Genomic DNA, 16,320 nt, shown 5'->3' with positions numbered 1-16,320 from the left:
CAACCTTTAGGCACATATAGGGACACAACAGTTAGGACCCAGAGGGCAGGTGGGGGTGGGAACGATGGGCACTGTGGTGGGGCGGGTGGCAGGGCTATATGGCCCTGTCTCCCCCTCATCACCCTCTTGCCTGCCTCCCCTGCTCTCCAATCTTTTTTTTAATGCACCACACACACTCACCTTGGGGTAGGTCTGGGTTGGCTGACACCCCCCCAGCCTCCCCACTTTTAATGCACCACATGACACTCAGGGTTACACTATCACGGTGATGTAATAATGTTTCCCGTCAGGGATCAGGAAATGTATTAATAGGGGAATAATGGATGGGTTTCACAGTTATGGCCTCACTGGTGGAATCTGGCCCTCTTACGGCTATGGGGCGGCAGGGTGTACCATCATCCGTGTCGCTGTGGCTAGGGGTCCCCAGTGCCGGGGGGTCGTGGCCTGTGGGGGTTCGCCTGCGTGCCCAACAGGTCCAGGCTGGTGCGGTGGCTCTTGGTGGGCTGCGGGGCCTGGATTGGCTGTGCTGGTGGGCGCTGTGGCTGTGGTGCAGGCTGGTGGTGTGTGGTGGCTCTGTCCTGGTGGGGGGGTCGGTTCGCGTCGCGGGATGTGGGGGCCTTGGGTGTGCTGTGCTCACCCGGGGGCTGGTGTGGGGGGAATGCCGGGTGCCTCCCCGTTGGCGCCGCCGGGCCCCGCCGCTCTGTCTATTTTTGCCCTCTGGACTCGCATTGCGACCCGGCTCCGGTTCCCTCTGGCCAGCCTCCGGTGGTGGCCTGCCCAGTGATGGGCTGGTTGCCGTCCCTTCGGTGGGGCGCTCTGCCCCTGTGTCTGGCTTCCTGGCTGCTTGGGCCGTCGGACCCCTTGGGGGTGGGGTGTGGGTGGGAGTGGGCAGGTGGGGTGCGGAGTTCTGGTGGGGGCTGGGGCGGGCGGGGTTGGGGCTTGGGTGGTGGGTGGGTCCTCTTGCCCCGGGCTGCCTGAGTTGGTTCTGGCGTGCTGGGGGTGTCGGCTTGGCCCTGCATTGCTGTGATGGCTGTTCTGGGCTTCGGGGTCTTTCACACTTGCATGTGCATGTTTGTTCAGGTCCCACCAGCTCCTGTCGAATTCCGCTGTTGAGCAGTGATGGGACCCGCCAGAATGTGCTGAGACTCTCTCCAGAGTCTAATCTCACAATAAACCCACTCTCCTTTTCTCTAGTATCTTCTTCTGGCCTATTCCACTCTATACTGACATGACACCCACAACTATGGTGTTCAGTACTGTCTGGTTATTTATTCATTTATTTATTTTTTTGTTTGTTTGGTTGTCTGTTTTTTTGTGTATGTGTTTGTTTGTTTGTCTTAATGATGGGTAATTAATAGTCGGGAATAACACAGCATCTGATATTTTTCAGATGTAATAGCACCGCTTGCTAGTCCCTGTTCCTGTCCGTCCTGTCTCATCCTGTCCACCCTTTGTTTCCCCTCACGTCACCACTGAGGTGTAGCACTGCCCTCCCTGGCTCTTAACAGAGATTTGTAATAAAGAGTGTCAGCTTAGCTTTCAGGGAGGGCCGGTGATGGTCACACGCATGCACTAAATAATAAAATATTTGGCTGCAAGACTAAAATATGCATTAATCTCATAAAGTATTGACACCCCTTCCGTGGAGTTAAACAATGAGAATAAATGCAGACAAAAAAATAAATAAAGAAAGAACTTTAAAGTGACGATAATTTGAGGTAACAGGCTAATAATGTTGTCTAATGAAAGTGCAGGAACCAGAGAAGCTGAGTGTTTCCTGATCACTGTAAGTCACATCATGGCAGACGTGGCCTTCATTGTCAGGCTTATCTCCTGTGAATTTCCCTGCCTGCTTATTGACAAAGGCAGCTACATATGCTCACACTTCATTATGGAGAGCAGTGACATCAGCAGATCGGTGTGTTACCAGGAAACCTGGAGAGATGCCTGGCCACCCAATTAAAATACAAGAAGCAAAAGAAGGGTAGGAAAAACAGGCTCCAGATCAGTTTAAACACATTTGTTTTGAGACAAAGCTGCCGCTGGTGCTTCAGTCAGTCTGCTGACACACTGAGAAACGACAGATTCACACACACGGTGAGTAGATTCCTTACACTGATGGTTTGATGCTTCAAAGTTGTAATTTCACGTTTAGACATCACTGAGTTCAAAATTCTTTGCAAAGAGAACAAATATTAAACAGCTGTGTGGTACACAACAACATTTTATTTACAAATTGATGGTTAATAAATCAGCCCCAAATTCTGATTTGTTTCTCTGTAGATTATTAATAATGGATGAAAACGCACGGGGTAGAAAAGAATTGTTTTGTTATTATTGCTACTTTTCTATCATTTAATTGACCAAACTTTTAATCAGTTGGAGCTTTTTAACTGTTAATTAAAAGAAATTAATCTGCTCCTTCAACACTAAAACCTCCATGAAACTACTACTTTGTGGAATGGTGTATTTTTCAGTATGTGATTGTTTGGTTGTAAGGATAGGATTTATTTTTTAATCTTTGAACATAACACACACACGTAAGTTGTCCTGGACAAAAGCTTTTTTCTGACATTTAAGTATAAAAACACTTGAGTGGCTCTAAATAGCAAAAGTAAAAGCTTAGACTTAATTTAAAATCACATAAATCACATTGCTTCCTTGTGTACTATTTCTGTGTTGGCCCAAATGATCAGCTGTATGATTTATTGCAACTCATTCAACAATGATCATGCTGCATAGTTGGGTGTTTGATTATTAATACTGTTATTGTGGTATCAAGTCTACAGCCTTTTTAAGACAGTCTGACAAAATGAAAAAAGAATAAATAGTTGCTTTCAGTACTTGCTGAAAATGCAATCTGATCATTACAAAGAAATGTGTATCTGTGACTGTCAGAAAAGATTTCATTTGCTGCATAGTTTTAAGGATTTTTAAAATGGTGTCATCCATTGTGAAGGCACCAAGGTTTAGGACTGTAACCTGCTATTACCAGGCGAGCTCTGCTCAATACATTTTTATACAAATGTGCTTTTATAAGCAGTATCCTACCCTTTTGTATTTATTAATTTCATTTTATCACTGTTAATATCATATTTTCTTCAGAAATGTGATTTTGTAAGTTTGTTCCCTGTTTTATCTGTTCTTATATGTGGGTCAAGAGTTGGAGGACATTTGGGCTTCAAAATATTTGAAAAATAAACCTTCTCTTTTACAATTTTCTGCTACACATTCATCAGTAATAGGTAATAAACTATCAAAGGTTTTATTGGCTCAACTTTAACATCAATGGTACAATTTTTATTACATGTTTTGTTGTTTGCTAACCCTACTCTAATCACAGCAACATGGTGGCTAATCCATGCTAATGTTAGCTTTTTCTCAGGAGTAGAAGCTAGATATTTAGCTAGCTGTTACCGCTGACCAAGAGGACAAACTGACTGATAGAAAAAAGGAAAGAAGAAGGGAAAAAGAATTTGTTTTATCCTGATAATGTGTGGTTTAGTGAGACATTCAATCAAAGCTCACAATGTTATAAAAAGTAGAAAAGAGGACATAGTTTTGCTCTACTCATTCTTTGGAAAACGGTTTGATGATGTTAGCATATCAAGTGATTCTGTGTTTTCTTCTTCTTCTTCTACAAGCTAAAAATGTTATGCTAACAGGGATGTTGTGGGACACATGTTCATGCATGATTATTAATAATTAAAATGTTGTGTTCCCACAATTACCAGAGACATCAATGAAAAGATTATACCAATTAAAGGAGATTTATATTTTAACTATTTAATTTGAGATTGAATTTGGTCATCAGGGAGGTGGGACAAAGGAAAATGGCATTTTAGGGGAACGCAAGACTTATTTGATATTTTAAAAACTATTTCAAACATTCTTCTCTCCTAGTTTTTTTTAATATGGTCTCAAGACAAGTAAATTTACACAACTGCAAGTTTTAGTATTTTGTACATGAATTATTGTTTGATGGATGGGACATGCAATGTCCTCCAATTCCAGAATGGCCAATGTGTACAATTGGCCTTAGACTCAAGAGATGTATCTAAAAGCTATAGACTGTATATAATGATCTTTATGTACAGTCTATGATAGAAACATAAAAAGACAAAATCATATTGTTTCATTATTACAGCTGCGAACTGAGTTTGCTGAAAATGATTACCTTTCCCCGGATTGAATTCTCTCTCTTAAACTGACTCAATCCGCCCACCGGGGTGACGCTGCAGCATTAATCAAACACATAGTAACAAAGGGATGTGTCCCGTATTTTGCCTTGCAGGGAGTTTATGCATCACTTACAGTTACCTGACGCTCGTTGACGTTTTCAAACATTACTTGTTTCATTCAAGTCACATACAGTCTTGTTAAACGGTTGCAGATGGCTGTTATGTACAACGTCTCCTATCAGACTTGGTTCAGGGCGGAAGTTACACAGACCAGCAGTCGCATTTGAGTCCGCGCGGCAGGGGGTCGGGCTCGCGCCCACGGTGGTGATGCTGCTGGCTGTCGGTGCTAGTTGGGTACCAGCCAGTTAGTCACTGGAATCCCAAATAAATTACCACATTTGTGGTGTTTGACACTGACGTTATTCCGTCTAGCGGAGCAGCTGACAATCGCAATATACTGCTGTAATTGCTGCTGATGCTAATGAGCTGCAGCGGCCGTACGAGCATTAAACAGCGGATACTTATGCTAACTAACGGCGGCTAGCTTGCTAACGTTCGAGCTAACATCCTGAATTTTAGACACGACGGTAATGAACTACTTCAGTCGTCATGCTGGTCTGGCCCTCTGCTGTACTTTAGTTTGTTGCAGCCTTGCATAACCGCTGGAAATAACTGACGACCATAGCCTCCACCAGCTCAACAACATTGTTCACACACAGTGAGCTGGCTGTTTGGCTAACTCTTTAGCACACCGTTAGCAGCTAACTTAGCCAGTGATGCTAGTGCAGAGACAGTCTACAACGCGAACAGCTGAAGTCATGTTTCTCCGATGGAGCTGAAGTGTTGCACGGCTTGCCAAAGATGACGGGCCACCTGAGCTGGGGTTATGTGCCTCTGTCAGTAGGAGGCGGAACATGGAAGCCGAGGAAGAGTGGAAAAAAGACCTGAGTACCCACAAACTCCTGAATCAAAAGGTGCTTTGCAAGCAGAATGGAAAGATCGGTAAGACTGGTGCTTTCAAATGTAATCTCCAAACTCTAATGATCACATTTGTGCCACCTGTATGGACTTTTAGTTTACTGCAAGGTGACCTCTCATCTACAGGTATAGTGAGAACTCTTCACAGCCTGTTGAAAACCCAGAAAACGCTGCAGATTCAGTCCATCACCCGCTCAGAATGTGCTGGTATGTGATATCCTCCACAGACAAAACTGTAATTTCCACCTCAAACTGCGTTTTGTTGTTGTTTTTATAATCATGTTGAAAATGCTTTAATCTGACAGTTTAGATGGATATGTTTAGGTGTTGCAAAAAAAGAGTACTGCCAATAATTGAGACCACCTGTAAATGTAGGGCTAATTATGACAGTGTTCTCTAAAAAAACAATTGGCAATGTTAAGCAACCACAGTGATTGATGCTTTAGGTATATAAATACTACCTGGTAGATCCTGACGGACATGGAATTTTTGGGACAGATACTGATCATATCAAATAACGAAAAATACAATATCAATATTCTTTATATATGCATGGGTCAGCCATGTTCTGCTGAGTAACCTTGGATCCTGTCATTCGTTTGTACATCACTTTGACATGTAACACCAATTTAAACATTGTTGCAGATGTACGACCCAACCTGAATCTGGAAGGTATGTTAAAAAAAACACACATTATTTTAGTCTGACTTTCAGACGTTTGATGTGTCTGTCTTTGATTATAGATGGGCCAGACAAAACTGGCTTTTCAAGTTGTCATCAGTTTGAGTAATGTTATGTTTTCTCGTGTCTCCTCTGATTTGTTTGCGGGATAGAACTAAAACACAGACACTCTCTCACTCACACACACGCACACACAGACGGTGAAAACGGAAGAGAGGAGAAACCATTGCGACTTTACATGACAACAAATTGCACAGATTAGGTATATTTTCATGACTAAATTACCATTTCTAAATACTATGAAATTACTGTAATCAATGGCATTTGTTTGAGCTCTTCTGGGCAAACTGTGCTGATACCATTTGTAAATTGCTGAGGAAGAAAGTTTTCATATTGGCACATATCGGACGATATACTGTATATGCCATTAATGAGACCCTCCAGAAAAACGCGATTATGCGATCGCATGAATTCCCACATTAATCACCAAAATGCTGCTGATTATGCGGGGGTCAATTATTTCCCAAAAGGCCGCATAATCTCCGCAAAACAGTGCATAATTCCCTCAAGAATCTCACATTTTCACGAAAAAAGAGAAATATGTGGGTCCCGCTTGATTTCACAATTTCCACATAAAATGAGAAAACTATAACCAATATAAATGGAGTTGTGCGTGAGTTTTTATGTGATGCCCGGCCTGATGTCATCAGTTCGCGCATTCACACACACACACTAGAAGCATGAGCTGATGCGGAGCGCGGTGCCAGTGTTGCCAACTTAGCAACTTTCTCGCTAAATCTAGCGACTTTCCAAAGCGTCCTAGCGACTTTTTTGTCAAAAGCGACTAGCCACAAATCTAGCAACTTTTTCTGACGTTTTGGGGACTGACAGGAAAGCTCAGCTCATTCTGCAGTTACTGTCCTCAACAAGCAACAGGTGCTGCTGTGAGCTTCTCCCTCTCCCAAAGCACATGCTGTCAATCCAGTAACCCCGCAGCAGTCCCAGTGTCTGATTAGGGGACACATCTCTCCGCGGCCAAACGGCAGGTGAATCGCGCATATTTTTGTACATTTCACAACTATTCGCATACTTAGCAACTTTCCGCAACTTCCCCGCATAAAATGGCATAAAAACTAGGGATGCACCAAATGATGCATCGTCTGAGCACGACACGTCATCAAAAGCGGAAGTGAGTGCGCAGTGCAACAGAAATCACCATTCGACTGGAGCGCGGAACACGGACGGACGTCTGTGCTGCATCGTGCTTATATTATGTATGTACGATGCAGCGCGGACATCTGTGATCTATCGTAAACGCGGATGTCAGCATTTACTATACAGCTGTATCTAAACGTGGACATCGGCGCTGCATCGTGCATACATAATATAAGCACGATGCAGCTAATAAAAACCCCACATATTTATTTGTATAATCAAGGATTTTAGCCTGCATAGTCAAGGATTTTTGCCCGCGTTTTTCCGGAGGGTCTAATTAATGATATATCTGTGATAGGCCCATGATGACTGATTTAAAATAGCCATTCTGATGAGTGTAACATGCAGTTTTTTAGCTGTTAGTAGTGAATAACACTCAAGTATCATCCAGATATAACTAATTCTTCTGTTATTTAGCTTTTGATGTCAGACACGTTTTCCTGTGTTGTCTCAGGTTCCTGTCCAAATCTAATGATGAGTAGGAGTGAGCACGCCGATGTAAGGCCCGTCCCCGTGGCCCTCACCCCCCAGCTCCCCCCCAGAGCCCACCGGCCCCTCTGTGTGTCAGTTTCCTCCGACAGCAGTGGACGCTTCAAGGCTCTGGAGACACAGGAGTGGAAGAACAACCTCAAAGCCCAGGTATGTCCACAAACACTCGGACATCTGCTGTGTCCTTGGCAAGAGTCAGGAGTAAACCTGAAAAAAAAAACACTGCGTCATGTTAACTAACAAGAAATTCTTCTTGATTACTGAGGCACTGTACTGTCCAGAAGCTATCAGAGTGAAGCGTTAAGGCAGAGTTATATTGATAGGGTCATAAAGACTACATTTACATTTCTATAAGCTTATTTCTGTAAGGAGACTTGGGTATTTTTATTTCTTGGTAATTTATTTTAATCTTATTTCAAGCAAAAATTGATTTCCAATCATAGATTTCAATAATTCTTAGCTTCTGTGCTTTCAAAACCATACCATGCGCCATACTCAAATTCACACGACAGGGCGACAGCTCAACTGCTGGAGTCATGAGATTCTTAGGTCTGGATAGTGCTTTGTTGGATACATGTCAGATGTGTGTCTGTCTGTTGCAGATGGAACAGGCACACAGCGCAGGAGCTGCCAGCAGCACAGGTTCTCTGGAGCGAGCGTCCCTCTTCTGCGCCTCTGCTTCGACTACAGCATCCAGCTCTGGTCTGTCCAGCCCAGTGGAGATTCTCAACAAGAGCAAATCCTCCAGCCGCTTCTCTCTCTTCTCTCCTCCCTGGAACAGCAGCTCTGAGTCCGACTCTAACCCTCCATCTCGGTCTGGCTCCAAGAAGCTGCGTAACTACAGTCGGAGAGCTGCCACAGGGCCAGCCGGAGCCAGGGGCCCTGATACGGCTGAATTCAAGGCCAACGGCCCAGAGCACTTCCAGTATTCGGAACCTGTCATCTCTAAAGTGACGGACTACATCTATGTCGGGAATCTGAACGCAGCGTACAATGGGCGTACCCTGTGCCGTAACAACATCGACAGTATCATCGACATGAGTAGTGTTCCAGGTGAACCGGGCCCCACTCTCAGCCTCATACCCTGCACCTGCTCCCGTGGTGCCCGGCACAGCTGGTCCCGCCTCAAAGTGGACATTGGAGATGTGCCAGATGCTCTGGGTGATGGCCCGGCATTGAAGCAGCGCTGCTTTGAGGATATCAACGAATGCATCAATGCCTCCACTGAGAAGAGAAAGCGTGTCCTGGTCCACTGTAGGGATGGTTTCTCTCTGGCACCGACGTGTATCATCCAGTATCTAATGGTGAAGCAGAACATGAGGCTGATTGCTGCCTATGAGCTACTGAGAGCCAAGTACCCGGTCAACATCAGAGAATGCCACCAAAATGTGCTGGTGAGCCTGGAGAGAGCACTACGGCCTGGTGGCAACGTCGACCCAGAATGCTTCAAACAGGCCATTTCACGCAAAGTTGCATGGACTTGACTCACTTTTCCAACATTTGTGGCTGCTGCTCAAGGCTTTCTTTGTTCCTCCCATGGTATTGAATATTTTCCTAAAGACAACCAAGGGCAGCTGTACCTCTCCCTGTAGACTGGTCAACTGGATATTATTGTCACCACTTAGGCCCCATCCACACGAAGACAAAACGCTTAACAGTTTCAAAAACGATCGCCATAAAGACGAAGGCGTCTCAGAAAATGTGTGCGTCTACATGAATGCACTCGATACGCATGGAAATGCTGTAAAACACATGCCAGACCTCTAGGGGCGCTGTAACGATATGACGGAAACACGCGCAAACAGAAGAAAAAACAGTGGGCATGCGCACTTGCGGCAAAAGTTGTAAACAGAGACCAAGCCGGGAAGTAAATAAAGTGCCGTAATGTGTCCTCGATAATTGTTTGTTCAACTCGGTGGTGATTGAGAAGAAGGAGATTTTGCTGCAACAGGAATAGTTGACCAGCTTCGTTGCCGCGTGTGAATGCGTGTCAATGACGATACGAAACTATGACGCAAGCGTATCTGAAAAGTAGCGGATAGCCAGTAAACACGGAGCCGCTTATACGCAGTTTCAAAATCTTTCCACTCTGGAACCTGGTTTCAAAAATGATCGTTTACAGACCCCCAAAACGCCGTCTTCGTGTGGATGATAGGCAGATTCAGCAAGAAACTTGTGCGTTTAGACCTCGTTTTGTCTTCGTGTGGTTGGGGCCTTAAGTTCAATGGTTGTAAATTTATAAATTTGATGTATTTCCTCCCCAGACCTGTAAATGTGATCTGGCTGTGATTTCCCCTCCATCCTCACTGATCTTATTCATAATAGAATTAAATTTCATTGTATGATAATTTAATAGTGTTTGCTGTATAGTGATACAGTCCTGCTTCAGTTCTGTGCCATGCTGTTGTGTTGGTGTTCTATATCAGGGGAATTTCTTAATGGGTGATCTCAGGAGATTATTGATGTCATACCAGTATAGGGTGGGAAATTTGTCATTGCATTAGTCTGTGGCCTCATTCACATTTGGAACAAATGCATCTTGGAGAACTGTGTGTAGATTCAGAAAGCTTTGTCACCAGGGGGCAATTAAATTTTATTTTATTTTTTAATTTTTTACATGGTATAATGGTGATGGCCACTGTTGGTTTAGATTATATTCCAAACTAATGTATGATACCCAGTGTGTGCTGATTATCTACATGCAGTCAGTGTGGTATAGAATTGACAGTTGGGTGATTATGTCTTGATGCACAAATATACTGCTGCAGGTATGGAATTGCAAAGGTAACTATTTAGAAATCAAGCATGACATCTCAAAGTGTGCTCCAGTTGTTGGAATCCTCTCACACTGAGAACATTGGAGTCTCTGTAGGATGATTTTATCTGCCTTATTGCTGGTATCCTAGTCACTGCCTGCCACTGACTTCATGACCTAACTCTCAAGACTTGACAAAATCCTTACCAGAGTTGAAATTCTACCTAAATCTGGAAAAGAAAAACTTTATGGACTTCTTCAAGCATAGTTATGTTTACACTGAGTGCACAAGATCTATTTAAGATTTTTTCCAATATCAATGGTGAACTGCCCTCAGCTCACACATGCAAAGATCTGGAAACATCTCACAATAAGTGGACAGCATTTGTTTGGAGGTCTGTTTTTTCTTTCTTCTCCTAAACGTCTATTTTGCTGGAACAATGTTATTTTCAATAATGTATTTGTAATCTGGATAAAATAGGGACTTGGTTTTAAATTCTGTTGAAATAAAGCTGCAGTTCTGCTGCAGATACTAAGATTGATTGACATGCAATTTGTCACCACTGGATCTATTACAATTGACTACATTCTGGATTGATATGCTTTCTGGACATGTTTTAAAACTGACCAGTGTCTGTTGTTTGTGACCTTTTCATGCTGTTCTTTTTTTGTTTGTGTGTGTGTTTTCTGAGGTCATACTTGATGGAAGATGAATGACTAGACATGTCCTCTGTGAGGAAGACTGTGGCCCCATTTTCAGGCAGTTTGTTTGTGAAAATGAGTTTGTTGGTGCTCCGACTGTGGCTCTGAATCTGAACTTTAGCATATGCAGTGAAATTGGATGATGTGCATCTCTTCAGTATTATATCTGTGCCACTGAACTGCGTTCAGGGTTTACATGGCAAGAGATGAATTTGCACTACTCCCATAGTTGTCCTAAATGCAAAAGTACTTCCTTTTATTTGTGTTTTTTGAGGTTTATTGATGACTTTTCGCACCCATGGTGAGAAATGATTGTCAGCTATACATTTACAGTTACCATAGTTGCATAGAATGAGCAGCTCAAGGCAACGAGTCAGTGAAAATAATCCACATTTTTGTCTTAATACGGATCTTTAGTTTCTTAATACAGAGTCATTTTTACTCCGCCAAGGAATGTGACGGCGTTATGTGACGATCGGCATACGTTTGCCTTTTCGTCTGTTCGCAACATTGCTCAAAAATTGACTAAAGGATTTGGATGAAATTTTCAGGGAAGGTCAGAAATGACACAAGGACCAAGTGATTAGATTTTGGCAGAGATGCAGCTTATAGTGTGGATCCGCAGATATCTTAAGGATTTCCATATCATTTCGAGAAAGCGGCATCACTGTAACTATGATAGCAAGTGAACATTATGTCAGCTGCCTGCTGACGATCACATGATTGCGATCTGCTACAAATCCACTATTGTAGACTTACTGGGACTTATCTGTCGGAAATGTGTGAGCAGCCTTTGCATAGTACTTCACTCTCTGAGTGCTTTTCTTGTTATTTGGTGACACGTAATTCAGCCACAACTGTTAGCCAAGCATTCAGTGCCAACTCGGGGTACAGCTAACAGTTATTTGAATTAGCTGTCATTCTAAATATGTCTCAATGAATTGATATATTGTTATTCTACATAGTGTTAGAAAATCTGATTATATTTGTGAGAATATAAGCAAACATGCGTAGTTGACTCGGCATAGCTGTTCTTCAAGCATGATGTTGTAAAAACAGTTATTTGAAAATTCATTTTCACCCCGGATGATATGAATTTTATGAACCGCCTGCCCTTAATTTAGTTTGTTCAAGTGAGAGCAGTGAAATTAAAATAATGAAACACGTGGATGAATCTTGATATATTTCTGCTTTTTAAATTTAAAACCACTTTTCATTCGTTTGTGCCGTGCTATTTCCTATCTAGCCTACTTTTCATCACAATGTGGAAGTATATTACTGACACTTCTCTTCTGATCCTGGTTTCAGACGAGAAACAGCAGCATAGCGGAGCCTCAGATGTCCTCACTATAGGGATCAAGGGTTCATGTTTTCCCTTTACTCTGTTTTTTTTTTAATCTTTGTTATTCCTCATTAATATGGCTCTCTTGTACCTTTAAGTTTTGACACTACATTGTTCTAAATGTGTTTGCTGATGAGCAAAGAGGCAAGTCAGTTGTTAAAATGTTGGTCCTGGTTGGATCCTGGTTTGTGTCTTGTCTGGCCTTTTGGTCATGACCTAATCATTATGCCTGTATGGTCAAATAGGAAATTATTTTTGGCACAGAGCGTTAGCCAGACAGACTTTAGCTAATTGGTGAATTTTCACTTGAATACAAAGAGAAATTGAACCCACATGGGGCATTAAAGTATTTTGTTAAGGTTTTATTTCTGCATCTCTTTTTTTATGTTGAGAGTTCTGTAGTGAATAGGCAGCCTCAGTGAGAATGAGTTGTACAGCATAGTGCAACAGCTGAGACATTATTCCCTGGCAGTGCAGTTCATGTGACCGGTGTGGTAGGAGTGGAAGCTAAAAGTATGGTGCCTTCATTTGGAGTTGTCTCTTGACCGTATGGTGACATTTGCACACTTTGTATGAATTTAACTTCTTGATATGCTGTAAAATGTTGAATATTTTTGGATGTTTTATTTTGAGCAAAAAAATATGAACATACATTGGTGTACAGTGGTCCTTGCTGTGATATATTTGCTAGTCATTTGTGCACAGTGCCATGTTTTATTAATGCAGATGGTGATGAGACTAAAAAAAGATATATTTCTCGACAGATGTTTTAGAGCTCATATGGGGTGCTGTAGTAGATAGAGAATCAGCAGATTTAGTTTTTTATTTTTTATTGTAAATGCTCTGTGTCAAAGTCATCATATCAAACTGAATAGGTTTTCTAACTTGTTCTCTCAGGTGATTTCTCAGTGGCCCAGAATGTTCTCAATGACTACAATGTTCAGAAATGTGAAGCAATGTTTTTCTCATGTCATGTTTCTTAATCAGAATTTAATTTGTACTGTTGAAATATTAAAGGAACAGATGTACTACTCAACAGTTGTTATGATGTTGACTTGCAAAACAAGCTGTGTTCCTTTGTGGAGTAATGAACTTTACAGTAGAAAGCCATGTGAACTCAAAGCAGACAACTCTAAAGTAGAATGCAGTGTGTTCTGGTAGTGTGGAGAGGCATTATATATTTTCTTGGACTCTAGGTCTTTTTAACCCTCTGAGCAGTTTCTGAGCACTGTGAGCTCATTTTGACTGCAATATATAGTCCTGTACCTCTAAGGAATCAACATACGCATTGCAAGAAGTAGTGAGAACTACAAGCTGAGTTTTGTGCAATGCGACACAGTATTAATGCAATATTAATAATATGTTGTAACAAAGATAAAAATGTTAGTGATTTTTTTTTTTGTGGGAACTCCTCCACAAATCAGCATGATGGTGCAAGCAATACTGGAAAACATATGGTGACTCTACATACTATTGATCCCTAGCTTTTTTGTGTGTGTTTTTTTTTTTTTTTACTTTTACAGCCAAAACCATTACTCTGCATATGAACTGTAGAATTTTTTTTTTTGCTATGTTAAATTTATTTTCTTCTTTCTCCTGTATACTCTTTATACACGATGCTTTTTTAATTTTATTGATCAAGCACCTTTTTTTTAGTTTTCCTCTCAGTATTTGTAATTTGTTTTCAGACTTGTCTCTTCTTTGCTCTATGTAAACACAGCCTGGAGTTCAGTTGAATAATCTTTACTTTTTTTCACATGACAGATGCTCACAACTGAGTCAGTGATGAGCACAGAATTTAAAATATTTTACAGGATTTGATGTCACATGTAGCAGTGAGGGAATTTTAAAAAATTTTGCACTTTGTGACAAGTTTTTGCAATTTGGCATGATGTATGGTATGGGCATAAGGTTTTCAAAAACAACCACATACAAGTTAGGTTAGCCATCTGGTGGCCATTATGCACACAATCCAATATGGCCGCTATCAGAAATTGAAAATCTCAGCTCTTATTAGCACTAGATCTTTGTATAATACCACTTTTTCCATGTTCTGGAGGTCAAGCAATCCATTTTTGAACCAATTTTTGTCTGTTTTGACATCATTTTCAAGGTTTGGCTATATTCAAGGTAATTTTCAACCAAATATAGCCATAACTCTGGTACTAAGCTGCATAGAAATAATTGGTCCCTAACCTTCATCATAAAATAACATCTTCAAATGACAACACTCAAGACGTGAAGAATCTAGGGTTATTTAGCAATTATTTTCATCATGAGTGACGAACATCCTTTTGATCATCCTGTACTTACAAGGAAGGACACTGATTGGGCATTGTGTTTTTTGTGCCAAGAAAAATCTAATACCAAAGATTTGCGATGTCCATATAAGAAGGAGTGTTATCACTATGCATATAAAACCCTTGAAAGTGATTTGAACAAATTTGTTGATAATGCTGTCCCTTTATCTCTAGCTTAATTACAAATAGGGCCAAACAACGTCAACTAAAAAAGAAACATGTCAGACAATGTAACTTAATACCCAATTGGCGTTAGTCTCATCTAAGCAAGTCTCAGTTAGAAACATAAAATCTAACTCATTAGAGGTAATAAAATCATTAATTAAAAATGATTTATTATTCAGTGCTCTAACATTAAGAACACTATGTTTAAGTGATTTGTAATTCAGAGTTTTAGAGACAATCTCGCTGCATGGAATATGGATTAAATTGCTTAATTGAGACTTGCCCACCTAACTTTCACTATCTGTCAGAAATAAGACAGAATCAGAGGGGCGGGTGTGTTTGTGCCTTTTTTAGGGATAACATATCGTTTCACAAACAGTCATTTGGGACTTTTTCATCGTTTGGTTACGTCTCATTTAAAATTAAGATTCAACATGCTTCTCTATTGTACATTATTATTTATAAACCTCCAAAAATTCCTTTTATTTCAGATTTTACTGAGTTTCTTTTATCCGTATGCTCAAAATTTGAATATGTAGTAATTAGTGGTGATATGAATGTGCACGTTGACATAGCTCATGACAGGCATGCCAAACAACTTTGTGATGCCCTTGAAACATTTGGTTTGACTCAACACGTGACTGGCCCTACACATAATGAAGGACACACTCTAGATATAATCATTACTAAAGGTGTTGACGTCACAAATGTAAATATTGTTAATCCTGCTGTCTCTGATAATTTTTGTGTCTTTTTTGAGCTTTCTGTTACACCAGTGTCTGTCGCTAGCTGCTCCACTGTGATCCAGAAAAGATTTATAAATGATAATACGAGGGCACAATTTGTGGAGAAGGTTCATTTTGAGGATGCTCAGTGTTTAGATGTCAATTTGCTGCTGACTTCCTATTCAACTAGTGTTCTCAATACTTTGAACTCTATTGCTCCTGTGAAGACCAAAGTTGTTAAAAAGAAACAAAAGGCTCCATGGCATAATGAGGCTTCAGTCAGAATGCAAAGGAGAGAGTGCCGGTGTGTTGAACGTAAATGGCACAAGTCAAGGCTTCAAGGTGACTACTAGATATACAAATCAAAGCTAGTTATGTTCAATCAAGCTGTACGGCAAGCAAGAGAGAGCTATTTTTCTAAATTAATTTCAAATTGTAACAACAATTCTCGAGTTTTATTTGCAACTGTGGCCAAATTAATAAACCCCCAAACCACATCAACCCATGACCTAATGGCCACAGAAAAATGTAATGATTTTGCATTATTTTTTAAAAATAAAGTCCAATCTATAAAAAATTCAATAACCCCTACGTCCCAAACAATAACTTTCCAACCAGTTAGACTCTTACAACTTACACATTTTTCAATGGTAAATGAAAAAAGAATTGAAGATGTTGTTTTTAGTTTGAGCTCAAGCAGTTGTTCTCTTGATGAGCTACCCACAAGCTTTTTAAAGTCCGTGTTGGGCAGTTTGTTACCACAGCTCACTCATCTAGTCAACACCTC

General features: G+C 41.1%; 1 protein-coding gene across 1 annotated transcript; it reads left to right on the top strand.

Moving 5' to 3' along the window:
- Nucleotides 1-4,102: 4,102 nt before the first annotated feature.
- On the top strand, nt 4,103-13,379 carry LOC110972921 (uncharacterized). The gene is made up of 4 exons (XM_022223294.2): nt 4,103-5,183; nt 5,286-5,366; nt 7,510-7,694; nt 8,147-13,379. The coding sequence occupies exons 1-4, from the start codon at nt 5,096-5,098 to the stop codon at nt 9,026-9,028; spliced, it is 1,236 nt and encodes a 411-aa protein (XP_022078986.1). The 5' UTR covers nt 4,103-5,095; the 3' UTR covers nt 9,029-13,379.
- Nucleotides 13,380-16,320: the final 2,941 nt, after the last annotated feature.

This window comes from Acanthochromis polyacanthus, chromosome 8 (genome assembly GCF_021347895.1).
Source record: "Acanthochromis polyacanthus isolate Apoly-LR-REF ecotype Palm Island chromosome 8, KAUST_Apoly_ChrSc, whole genome shotgun sequence".
Classification (NCBI taxonomy): domain Eukaryota; kingdom Metazoa; phylum Chordata; class Actinopteri; family Pomacentridae; genus Acanthochromis; species Acanthochromis polyacanthus.
Note: the sequence above shows the minus strand (reverse complement) of the source record. Positions and strands in the feature narration are given on the sequence as shown.